The sequence below is a fragment of the Capricornis sumatraensis genome, chromosome 11 (assembly GCF_032405125.1).
Source record: "Capricornis sumatraensis isolate serow.1 chromosome 11, serow.2, whole genome shotgun sequence".
In the NCBI taxonomy this organism is placed as follows: Eukaryota; Metazoa; Chordata; class Mammalia; order Artiodactyla; family Bovidae; genus Capricornis; species Capricornis sumatraensis.
In genome coordinates, this window is record NC_091079.1 from 7,848,840 (window position 1) to 7,862,409 (window position 13,570).

At 45.8% G+C, this 13,570-nt stretch overlaps 1 protein-coding gene across 5 annotated transcripts in view; it reads right to left on the reverse strand.

Annotated features, from left to right (window-relative positions):
* Positions 1-12,921, reverse strand: part of KCNQ5 (potassium voltage-gated channel subfamily Q member 5) — a 630,043-nt gene extending 617,122 nt beyond the window's left edge. For all 5 annotated transcript variants that reach the window (XM_068983485.1, XM_068983484.1, XM_068983488.1 and 2 more), the window contains exon 1: positions 12,524-12,921. In XM_068983485.1, coding sequence (XP_068839586.1) covers positions 12,524-12,921 — 398 coding nt within the window. The remainder of the gene's footprint in view (positions 1-12,523) is intronic.
* Positions 12,922-13,570: the final 649 nt, after the last annotated feature.

Here is a 13,570-nt window from a genome sequence, read left to right on the forward strand (position 1 = left end):
TACATCTAAAATAATCAAGAGCACCTTAGAGACTGCAGTGAACACACATTCTTGGGCACTTGAATACTGAATAAATGAATGAAAGAATGAATGAATCCTGGCCTCATGGAAGGCAGGACATAATATCTTCCCTCCATGTACTCAAATAAAGAAAGCTAACAAGAGTAGAAATTTAGAATATCTATTGAAGATAATGGGCCTTTTTATTTGACTTAACAACAACAACAAATTTTGGGTTTGCATTATTTTCTGTAAGTCATTTTGGGGAGAAAAAGTAACATCCCCAAAGTATTATGAAGCAGCATTGGGTTCATTTCTATTTTTAAACATACTTGGGAGCAAACTGAACATACTCAGAATGTTTTATTAACCAGAACATTTAGCTTAACTACTTTAGTTACTGCTCTTTGGGAATCACTATGATCAGTGGGAGCTCCTGGGTTTGGTTTCTGTGTGGGATGCACTGCACAGAACGCCCCACCTGCACAGCGAATGGGCACCCAGCTTCAAAGATCTCCAAGGGGCCAAGAGAGGCGGCTGACAGCAGTTCTCTACGGTGACTGTACGATAGCCTGAAAAGTCCTTTAATGGGATCAGTAGCTGAATGATACTGGAAAAGGGCCCACCTTTGCTTTTATCCTGTCAACTCAGAGAGGTGGGTTTGCAGCTCAGTAAACACAAATCCTCCTGAAGTAAAAGTTCCTTGACAGAATAAGCTGTCTTATTTCTGCTCAGTCTCTGTAGTTCCTGTGTAGTTCAGGTCCTTACAAAAAGCTTGAGGTCACATTATTGAACAAATACTGATCAATTAATGTTCTAACACAAATGGGAAAGCTGAGAAAGGTATCCAGTGACTGAAAATCATGGTAGAAGAATCCAAATTCTCAATCTCATCCAGTCCCTCATTCACTCAGTTTAGAGAAACAGGAACCCTAAACTTGGCATCCATTCCATAAAGACTATTGGAATAGCTTTCACAAAGCCTATGCTTCGGAAAAATTCCCAACTAGGAATAAGTACAGGTGGTTTTCCATGTCATATGCAATCCTCTGACAACTTGCATCTTGAGTCCATACTTTAATCTCCAATTAAAGAGGAAAACTGCAGCTCTCTGTTGCCAAATTATAGATCTATTTCTTGGCTCACTGAGAAAGGAAACTGCTAACGACTGTAAACAGTCTGTGTGATAATTTTTTTTTTTTTTTTTTTTTTACGGAAGTATAGTGGACATCCAAATTATGTCAGTTTCACATGTATGGTGTAGTGATTTCACAATCAAGTACATTATGAAACGACCACTAAGTCTAGTCACAGACTGTCACTACATAAAGTTATTATAACGTTATAGCCTATATTCTTCATGCTGCATATTACATCCCATGACTTATTCATTCTATAACTGAAAGTCTGGACCTCTCATCCACTTCATCTATTATACCCAGCTCCCTGCTCCCTGCCCTTCTGACAACCACTGGTTTGCTCTGTCTATATAAACCTATTTCCATTTTGTTTGTTCATTTGTTTTGGTTTTTAGACTCCACATTAAGTGAGATCATGTGGTATTTGTCGTTCTGACTCATTTTACTCAGCATAATGCCCTTAACGTCCAACCCTATCACTGCAAATGGCAAGATTTCATTCTTTTTTTGTGGCTGAGCAATATTCCATTATATATATATATATATTTATCACATCTTCTTTGTCCATTCATCTATTAATGTACATGTGATGAATATTTTTAAGTTAATCGCTATTTAACTCTATGTTACATATTAACTCTAAACATATTTAGATTTCTTTAATATGCCTTTTTCTACAATAATTCCATCAGAAATAAAAAATAACCTCTAGTTTATCAGTTATATACAGTAGTGAACTTCCAAAATGGAAAGCATAATTTTTAAAAAAAAATGATTCGCTGCATCTCTGATTACTCCCAGATTTCAGAAATAATAGGTATATATTAGAAAGCCTTAGAGCAATTTTAAGGCTTCACTCTGATTTCTTCAGAAACTTGAGCCTAACTAAAACCCAGGAAAAAAAGCTTTCTCTAAGCCTCACATTTTTCTAGAGGCCTCGGTTAACTGCTGCAGGGCAGTGAGTACATTAGGTGGCCCAGTCTGTTCATGCAGGACACTCTTGCAGCCTGTAAGGAATTATAAGGTCAGCGCATCTCCTGATTAAGAGCAGACAGCTTTAAAAGGAAGAGAAATCAAATAATACAATGTGGTAAAAAGAAATGAGGAAAAACCTCATTCCAGAAATATGGATGCCAAGAGAGGAGAAAAAAAAACAAAACCCTAGGAGCAGTTTAATCTGGGGAAAGATGACGGGACAAATGAAGGAAAGAAAAGAAGAAATATCAAGGGCTTCCCCTATGTGTGTGAAGGAGGGGAGCATGGAGCCCAAATGGAAGACATCTATACTAGTGTGAAGAAAACACAAGTATTCTATTAGTTTAAAGAAGGAAAATGCTGTAAAATCAGTTTGTAGCCAATAGGTCTACCTTCAGCCATTATGAAATGTAAACAAGCAATTGCTGCTATTTTACATGAATTTTACTTATTCTGCAATGAGAGTATAAGTTTGAAATATGTTTATAGGAAATGCTATTTAGAAGTTATTATAACAATATGGGTTCTTAATATAAGTGGCTCTACAATTAAAACTAGTGGAACTTAAGGAAATTTCTCTTTGAAAACTAAAATGTTATAACATTCAAATAGTCCTCCTGGTAGCAATAAACTAGGTAAATTTTGATGAAAAACAAAGGATAAAAATCTGGGCTTGATGCCATAGAAGATACAAAAAAAAAAAAGGTACTTTAGTTTCTTTAGACACAAATTATTTGTGAAGCATTAAACAATCCAATTAGAAAGCAATGCAAGAATGTAATTAAGGAGTAAAATACATGGTCCAAATAATAAAAGCTATGGGAGGTAAATAAAAGGAAGGAAATAAGCCAGAGCTATCAAGAAAAACTTTATGGCAAAATTAAAACTTGGGCTGGTTAGAATTTGGAGACAGAGAGAAACAAATATTGCTAATACTAAAATAATTATTTTGCATATACTATATTGCTAAGAGCTATACCAGACCCCAGAGCCGTTTTTAAATTATACCATACACGTGAAATGAGGGGCCTGCGCCCACAAGTACGGCCCACGATCAGGATTCAGTGGTAAGGATGCAGGCTCTCAGTCAGCCTGCCTGGTCCTGAGTCCTTCCTCCGGGAACTCGGGGGCTGACTGTGGTCAGGTCACCATCACTCCCCTTGACTCAGCATCCTGGGTTCACTGTTACCCAGTGAACTTCCTCGTGGTCAAGGTCTACATCACTCCCCTTTTTGAACCACCAGCATTGAGCACATTCAGCGGCACACACAATGCCTGCCGGGTGTTCATCACAATTCATCATTTAAATAAAAAAGAGAAATTATGACATGATAGTTCATGGTGCTGTGGCTGAAGCTCCAATACTTTGGCCACTGGATGCAAAGAGCTGACTCACTGGAAAAGACCCTGATGCTGGGAAAGACTGAGGGCAGGAGGAGAAGAGGGCGGCAGAGGATGAGACGGTTGGATGGCATCACCGACTCAATGGACAGGAGTTTGAGCAAACTCTGGGAGATGGTGAAGGACAGGGCACGGAAACCTGGCCTGCGGGGTCGCAGTCAGACACGACTGAGCGACTGAACAATAACAACGTGATTATAAAGGATCATCCCGCCACAGACTGAAGAAGGAAGAGAGCTTCTCAAATTACCTCCCAGGTACTATAAATGGAAGCAACGGACACTATGACTAAGTGTGTAAAAAAGTTTTTTCTTTATACACAGTTAATATCTTTCAAAGTATGATATAAACTCTGGATGATCTTTTCATTTCTATTGCATTTTATTCAAATGCCTTATTTACTTGTAGAGGAGCAAAAATAAGGTAAATGTAAATATTTGCACTAACAAGTTCTCTGCTAGGATAGAGTGTATATGGAATACATGTGTGCAGATATAGACAAAGATTTAAAACGGAAAAAGTGCAAAGCATTTTTCAGTTTATAAACAGATGACTTCAGTAGCATTTAGGAAACTGATCACAAAGGATCAAAAGATCGCCTAAAACTCTGAGAGCCATCAAGCTATTTTAAAAATTATGAAAAATGCAGTTGTGTGGCCAATCTGTCTTCCCTGTTGAAACCAAATAACACTTCAAATAGTATCCATGAAACCGCTGAAGGAAAAGAAAATTGTAATAAAAACATCTACCCATCGTTAAACAAAACTGGAAGCTGTGGCCGCCCCGCAATTGTGCTTCACGCAGTTTCAAAGGGGCCGGCTGGGTGAAAACTTGTTCTGCTGAGCTCTCACCTGCCAAAATAGCCATTTGCAATTAAAAATTAAAACCACTGGCACCTGTTCTTCGCAAGCAATTATTAAAAGACGGCTGGCTACCTTCCTGGCTTATAGTGGTTTCTGCATCAAGACTTCATGCCATTTTGAAATATTCTTCTCTTACGTTTCATTTCTCTCAGGCCATAAAGTTCCCAAGACTAAGATTTTAACACTTTCAATGTTTCTAATTGTAATATGATCCTTGAATACTACAGCATTGTTTCAATTTCTGAAAACAGATTGATTTGAGCATTTTATGTTTTATTATACATGTGCATTTTATTATACATATATATTTTATTAAAATGTTACTAGATTAGCAGGGCATAAAGCAGTGTAACTTGTACAAGGCCTCACTGTATTTAAGGGAAGTCAGTGGTTTTTTAAAGAATTCAGGAACAAAAATAAAATGCAAACATCAATTTCCGCAGACAGAGGCTTAACTCTGAACAGAATACATATGTAAATAAAAAAGTCACTCATCAGGTCTGCTTGAGCCCTGACACAGGGAGTGGCTGAGAGAGTCAAATTCCATCTTCCTCCAGGAAACCATCCGTGTATTTGGGGGCGGTGCAGGGTGTCAGTAAGGACTTCAGTCTGCAAGCATGAAGTATCTTCTATGTGGGGACAGGAGTCTGTGTGCAGGTGACACAGCAGAGAAGCGGACAGAGAGCCTCCCCCCCACCCATCCCCGTTAAGAAAATGGGCAGAGACAGGCAGCAAACAGACCCTTCCTCCTCTCCTCCTCCAGTGGGGCGGGGGGGGAGTGGCATCATCTGTTTAATTCCTCAGAAAGACCCCCGTGGCCACTATGCGGCCCACAGACCTCACCAGGAGTTAGGAGTTAATGCGAATAATTAGGAGGTGGCCCTGCAGCTCAGAGCTGAGGAAGGGAAATTTGGAAAAGATCATGTGGAAAATTTTAAAGCCGTGGTGTGGGGAGTTAGGCTAATCTTGATCTCAAAGACACTACATTGCTAAGTATCTGTGCTAAGTTCTTTCAGCTGTGTCCAGCTCTTTGTGACTTCTCCCCTGGACGATAGCCCGCCAGGCTCCTCTGTCCATGGGATTCTCCAGGCAAGAATACTGGAGTGGGTTGCCATACCTTCTTCCAAGGGATCTTCCCAACCCAGGGATGGAACCCGCGTCTCTTAGGTCTCCTCTCTTGGCAGGTGGGTTCTTTACCACTAGCGCCACCTGGGAAACCCTTATTACTGAGTATGGTTTAGTTCAGTTCAGTCGCTCAGTCATGTCCAACTCTTTGCAACCCCATGAATCGCAGCACGCCAGGCCTCCCTGTCCATCACCAACTCCCGGAGTTCACTCAGACTCACGTCCATCGAGTCAGTGATGCCATCCAGCCATCTCATCCTCGGTCGTCCCCTTCTCCTCCTGCCCCGAATCCCTCCCAGCATCATGTGACAATAAAATCTTGTCCTATTTTAAACTACTAGTTTAATGCTATATTAACAACAACAACAAAAACTATTTGCTGCTTTCAGTATTAAAATCAGAATTCAAATGTAAGAAAAGAGAAAGTATCAAGTCGCTCATTACAAATACTCCTTCCCCTTTGGATAAGACTTCAGACCCTCACCACCTCCACTACTGTGGCTGCGTCACAAACACTGCTGTGACTGCTTCACAGATGGGATTCGGAAACCCAGGAAGGTGAAATTACCCACTCCAAGTCACAAAGAGAATTAGTGGAAAAGCTGGAAGCAAAGCAAAGACTTCCTACTTCTGGACCCATACCTTTCTCCTTGAAGTGAATCATCAGTATCTTCAGTTCAGTTCAGCCGCTCAGGCACATCCAATTCTTTGGACCCCATGGACTGCAGCAAGAAAATCACAAACGCTGGTAATTCCTTCAGCTCTGCTTCACTCTGCGATTCCTCTATGGAAAGTTTCCAAGGAAAATGATTTACTTACTCGTAAAGCAAGCTTATGAATTGTGGTGTTGGAGAAGACTATTGAGAGTCCCTTGGACTGCAAGGAGGTCCAACCAGTCCATCCTAAAGGAGATCAGTCCTGGGTGTTCACTGGAAGGACTGATGTTGAAGCTGAAACTCCAATACTTTGGCCACCTGATGCGAAGAGCTGACTCATTTGAAAAGACCTTGATGCTGGGAAAGATTGAAGGCAGGAGGAGAAGGGGACGACCGAGGATGAGAAGGTTGGATGGCATCACCGACTCAATGGACATGGGTTTGAGTAAACTCCGGGAGTTGGTGATGGACAGGCAGGCCTGGTGTGCTGCGGTTCATGGGGTCACACAAAGTTGGACATCACTGAGCAACTGAACTGAACCGAAAGCAAGTGTTTATGGAGGGTCTGCTATATACAGGGCATCTTGCTAGGTACTTCGGACTCAGAGATCTGTAGGAGATTTTCTGCAGGGGAAGTTCACCCTCTCACGGGATAGACAGACCAAGTAGCTAACAATGACCACATGGCCTGGCAAGCACCACAGTAATGACATTCCCGGGGCCGGGGAACCTGAGACAAGAAGCACCTGCATTAACCCGGCATCCGGGACATAAGCCCAAGAGACGTGATCTTTGAACTGTGTTTTGAAGAAGCTGTAGGAGTTGGGCAGCCAGAGGGTTAAGGAGTAAGGAAAACCCCAGGGAACAGTGAGAGCAAACACTGCCTAGCAGAAGACACAAGACAGCAAGGCTGGGGCTCTGGGGGGATGCGTTAGAGATGAGACATGAAGGGGGGCACAGGCCACCTCAGGAGGGGTCTTGGGAGCCAATCCAATGAGTCTGGAGTTAACTTACACTCCTGTCCCCATCTTCCCAGCGCCCAGCCATCCGCAACCCGCTTAAATCCCGTGTGTGATGTCATCTCAGTGAAGCTGCTTCAGCAAATGCCATCAGCGACCGCCTTCATCACTAGCCAATCAAATCCTAGCACATCTCTTCTAGTTATTTCTGCAGCAGCGGAAACACCAACCACGGCTCCTTCCTGTACACGTCTTCCTTCCGCTGCTTCAATGAAAAGAAAGTCTCTTGGCTTATTCCCCGGGCCCTGAGGTCGCTGTCACATTTCCCCAGGTCTTCTGTGAGCTCCTAACCTGCCCTCCACTGCCTGCCGGCGGGAGGTGCTCCCACCCTGCCCTCCACCTGTCCTCGTCCCACTCTGCATCCCTGGGCTAACTCACTCCTCCTCTTAATTGCTTTCACCAGCACAAAACTGCTGGCAGCTTCCAAATCTAAATATCTGCTCTAGACATCAAGATTCTGCTCCAGATTTGAAAAAGTGGTCCTTCCTTCAAATATATTTTACTTATTTTTGCTCTCTTCTTGACAAAAAATGACAGGTGCTGGCTGCTGGTCTAAGACTCAATGGACAGAAACCGGGAGCAGCAGGTTCACTATCACGTGTTTATCCCTTGCAGTCTCCCCCCGAATGACTTACAAACACTTCAAACTCACTGAGTGCAAGTCTGAACTCATCATGTTCCCTGGATGTGTTCTCTCATCCTTTGTCCCGTATCTTAGTGAATGGTACTTCTGTTCCCCCAGTCACCCAGCTCAGAGTCATCCTTCTCATTTAGAGTGATGAAAACACTCTGAGTTCTACCTACTTAACTGTTTTCTAATTAAATCCCTCCTTCTTGTCCCCACGGTTGCTGCCTGAGCTCCTCAGGAAGTCATCTCTCACCTACCTGTAACAGAGCAAGGCACGATTCAACAGACATCGTTGAATCCTGTTCCACAGACATCCATGAATTTATGGATAAAAGAACACGAGAATGAGTGGGAAAGTTGGCCAGTTGCTGAAAACTTCTCACCAGCCACATGGGTTCTATCTGGTACCTTTCAATCCACTGATTGAACCAATGAAAGCCACATCTTTCTGAAATTCCTATCTGATGACATCATCCCTCTGATTATCAGCATTCAGTGACCAGTCGTTCCTACAGGATGAAAACTAGATTCCATGGCTGGCATCGGAAGTCACCCAAGGTCAGGGACGTGTGTTATTGCTCTGCCCTCTTTTCCTGAGGTTGTTCTCATCCTATAAATACTCCCCAGTACCCGGAACTACTGACATGATTCCAATTCCACATCTTTACCTATGCTTTTCGCTCCAGCAAGATGGCTCGCCGCACTCCCCCCCCACCCTTGCTTTCACACCTGAGAATTAACTAGTCATTTGCTAAAACTCAGCCTGTGCTTCACTTCCTCTCTGGAGCCTGTGCTGAAGTTTCCACCCTGGGCTCCACCTCTCCCTCTTCCTATAAGACTGTACTCGCTCCTAGAACAGCAGTATTTCACTGCTGTTCGCAGGCTTACACTCACCCCCTGCTGGCATCTATTCCCTTCTTAAGAATGGAGGCCCCCACCTTATTAACCTGGGAATTAGCAAAGTGGAGATTCAAACATTTGCAGATGGATTGGTAAATAAATGGATGAATAGATGGAGAAGGGTCTTGGAAAGATTACAGCAAGGAGATAATGTGATAAGATGCGCATTTTAGGAAAACACTTTGCTGTCAGAGCAAAGAGCTGGAAGGATCATAACACAAATCAGAGAATATTACAAAGATTCCAACGGAGATGTACAGAGAAACAGACAGGGAGAGTAGCAGTAGCAAAGGAGAGAAGGGAATGGATATGAAGAAAAAAAAAAAAAAACTTATAAAGTGATCACACAGATTCTACTGTGTGTATGGGTGGCCAGCAGGAGCAAGCTTGAGAAAAGTGAAGACATCAAGAATGGCTTCTAGGTTCATCAAGAATGGCTTCTAGGTTCCCAGCTTACACATAAAGTATCTATACATTCTGATCCATAGCATAAGCCAGGCAAAGATACACCACAAATTAATATATGGAGCCAATCATGCATTTGGCTTCCCTGATAGCTCAGCTGATAAAGAATTCACCTTCAATGTAGGAGACCCCAGCTTGATTTCTGGGTCAGGAAGATCCAGCAGAGAAGGGTTAGGCGACCAACCCCAGTATTCTTGGGCTTCACTTGTGGCTTGGCTGGTAAAGAATCTGCCTGCAATGCAGGAGACCTGGGTTTGATCCCTGGATTGGGAAGATCCCATGGAGAAGGGAAAGGGTACCCATTCTAGTATTCTTGCCTGGAGAATTCCATGGACTACACAGCCCATGGGGTCGCAAAGAGTCAGACACAACTGAGTCACTTCACTTTCTTTCACTTTCTATTAAACTAAAGGGCAGCTGAAAACAGGAAGCTAGAAAACAGAGTTGCCTGGTAAATCCTAAATTATCATAAAATAAGAGACTTTCCTAATCTCCAGCGATTCACAAAGACGGGAAGAAAGTATTTATAGCAGGTCATCTCTTGCTCTTTCCAGCCATCTCATCAGCGGGCTGGGGATACACACACACACACACACGAAACTATGCTTTATACCATTAAAATACCATTACAATCATGGTTTTTGCATATTTAACAGAAATGTCTTTTTACCAGAAGCATAACTTTAAACATACTTTTCTTGCTTCTTGGCAATGAAAACACAAATCAACAGAGTAAATCCATCTCTGAAGTATACACCTCATTCATCACAGTACACTTGTTCTTGGCAAGAACCATAATGTGCTACAAAAACTGTTATTAAAGTAAGATTTGGGGATTCCCAGGTTGGCAAGGAATTAGTTACTTGCACTGCTTTAGGAATTGTTTTCTTATAATTTCTTTTATTATTAATGGTCTTGTTAGACTTATAGTTCAAAGTAACTTTCCTTTATGAATCTAATGTATAAAGCCCAGCTATTCGAAAGCTTACTTAAATCATAAGTGGCCTGTCCTCCTAAGCCAGCTGTAGTTGTGCACAACCTCCCAGAAGATGATTCCGACTTTCTGACAACATGAGTCTAGCACCCCCTGCCCCATCACTCAGTCATTAGTTTCAGACTCTGGAAATTACTAATTCAAAAGTTTACAATAGCATGTGGTATTGATAAGTACACAATTTGTTTTATTTCTACCACTAAAGACACTGGCTGACTGATAAAGATTGGTGAGTAGAGAACTATTCAAACTTGAACCTCTTGAACAATCACTTGTCAAAAATTTAAGATTCTGTAAGGCCAGAAAAACCTGTTATATCCTAACATATTGAAAATAAAATGTTGCATTACAAGAAGCCCTCATTCATGTTCAAGGGTAACACTTAGCAAATACAAAGCATGAGCACTAAGCAAGGTTGTCTCTAACCCTTTCTGAATATATAATACATAAACTACCAAAAATTCAAGGCCACCAAGTAGCATCATATTGTAAAATCAGAGTTATGAATATTCTGAGCAAACTCTTGTAACAAAATCATCTTCCATACAGTATACACTTTGTTGCCAAACTGAGCACAGATCATATTGCTAAATGTTTTAGTGGATTCTGATAGGTCAAAATAATTTATCAGGCTCATCAGGTAATAGGATTAATTATATATCAACTCAGAGTGGATGAACATGTAAAGTATCAGTAGCGCTTCTCTAAGACTAGCATTCACTACAGTAGCCACATTTAAGGAAATGTGAATCTTGCAAACATTATACTTTTGATGTAATAATGATACTACACAACTTTCTCCTTGTGTACGTTGTAAGATGGAAAGTTGGCTGGAATATTCTGCCTAGTGCTAGATGTTCACATCAATCTGGGACTGTAAAATTTTCCAGACACCAGAGCCCCACAGATTGTAGACTCCACCAATTTCCTGACTACTACGTGGTAAAATTCCAGGCTCACCTATTTACAAAACCAGCCCCTTCCTCCATGTTATTTCAAAAGTGTTTCTGGACTTGATGCCAATCCTCCATCTCAGGTGAGAGCTGTGTTTCGATGACATGCCTCATTTCTAAAAAAGCACCTAATTCATGTATTCCAAACCTTTTTTTTTATTTTTTATTTTTTTACTAGGAAACAAGGAGTTTTTATCCGGGAGTGCCTGCAACTTTCTCTACTGGCCTCCCAAGACTGAGACCTTCATATTCCATTTTGACAAAAAGAAGCAGAAAAGGGAAACGACAAAGAGGAGAAAAAAGAAGCAGAAAAGGGAAACGACAAAGAGGAGAAAAAAGAAGCAGAAAAGAAAAGATGAAGGTGTAACGGCATAAAAACTACTGTAAAATGTCCACAGAAACGTAATTCTAACAGGAGATTGAATGAATGGACGTTGTGGGGAAAACAGTAGTAAACTTTAAAGCCACTGAAAGGTTTTAAATGCCTCAGGGAAAAATAAACATTTGCTTCCAATCATTTTCTCATTAAGCATTCTCTGCTAGATGGTGAGGCTTACTTAACACGCACACGCTCTGCTCCAAACCACCAGTGCCAACTTCACCCACTGCCTGATCCCAGCCCCGGGCGGGCCATGTGCCCCGCACCTCTGCGCGCCAGCGCCAGACTCCACGCCGGCCTTGGCCTCGGCGCCTGAGCGAACATCACCTCGCCTGGCCCTGCTCGCCTCCTCCAGACCTCTGCCACCTCTGCGACAGGAAGGATTACTTGCACGGAGAGATTTTCCGTTAGCTGCGGCTGAGGTCCGCGAGGCGTGTTTCCGGGCGCGCTGGCAACCTAGCTGCTGTCCCCACCGCGCAGTGGCCTCCCCAGCTCCGCCCCGGACCAAGACACAGGCCTGCGCCTCGCCTCTCTGAGCCGCGTCTACCCCGCCATCACCTCCTAACCTCTCCAACACTCTCCCAAGCTCCATGCGGACACACGGTCTCATGCGCCTTTCTCAGCTCCCGGGCGCCCCCCTCGGTTGGAACGGACGCATCTCGGGACCTCATCGCTCCCAATTATCCGCGCAGCCCGAGTCCCGCGCCTGCCCGGCTCTGTCCCTGAGCGCCCAGAGCGGCCGGGAAGCTCATTCGGTGCCCCACGGGGAAGTCTCCGTCTACAGGGGTGAGGGGGTGGGGCTCAGGGAGGTGGCAGGCGCCAGGAGGGAGACCCTAAACACGTGCAAAGAAATAAAACCCACCACGTGCGCGCGCGCGAGCGTGTGGGCTCGTGTATGTGTGTGTGTGCGTGTATACGCGCGCGGCCAGCCAGGGCGTGGGCGCCGGGCTTCTCGGGGGACCGGGCAGGAGGGTCCCCCCGGCCGCCGCGGTGCTGGGGGCGCGAGTGGGGGACGCGGGTACTCACACGAACGCGTGGTAGACGAACGCCCAGCCGCGGGGCCTCTCCAGCACGTTGTACAGGTAGTTCTGCAGCCGCCGGTACTTGACGTTGCGCCGGCAGCTTTGGCCGCTGGTGTAGGAGAGCGGCTTCCCGAGCAGGCTCATCCGGGCGCCCTGCTTGCCCCGCCGGCTCTCCCGTAGGCCGCCGCCACCCAGCGCCGCCGCGCGGGTGCCCAGCAGCAGCAGCCCGTCGCCGCCGGCGGCCGCCGAGTTCAGCAGCGCCCTAGCCCGGCCCGACTCCACATCCTTCATGCCGCCGCCCGTGCGCCCCCCGCCCGCCGCCGCCGCCGCCGCCGGCGCGCCGCTCCTCACCCAGAGCCCGGCGGCGCCGCCCTCCTCGCCGCCCGCGTGCTGGCGGGGCATGGCATCACCGCGGGCACCGCGAGGGGGGCCCCGGCGGAGGGGGCCGCGGCCTCATGCGCGCCGGCCGCTTTCGAGGAGGGAGCCGCCCCCGACGGGGCGCCCGGCGGCCCGCGAGCTGCGCGCCGGGGGGCGGAGAGGGCGCGCGGAGGAGGCGAGCAGTCCAGGTGTCCAGTAGCCTTCAGCTCCTTAGGCGAAATCGGGGCGTGTCGCGGGGGTGTCACTCCAAGAAGGCTTCTCCAGCCCCTCGGTCCCCGAGGCGGAAACTCCCTCCTGGCGAAGCGCCCCCCGGAGCTGGAGAGGGAGCTCCTGCGCGCGCACGCCGGGTCCCAGGCTCCCCACGCCGGAGGGGACCTGCGGCACCGAAACCCCTGTCAGGGACGGGAGTTCAGGGTATTCTCCCTGGGGCTTCGGAGCTGTTGGAAGGTGCGCCCGCCTCGTACCCACAGGAGGAAAAGGAGAGGCAGGCTCCCTTTCCTCCCGCCGCTGCACCGCTGCGCGGGCTCGTCCCGTCGTCCTTCCGCGAGGGGTGTGCGCGGGAACGGCCCAGCCCTGCCCTCCAGGTACCAGCCAGTCCACGAGCGCGCCGGTCCAGGCTCCGGGCGGGGGCGCTCGGATCTCCGCGTTCAGGGTGCAGCCCCGCGGGACGCGA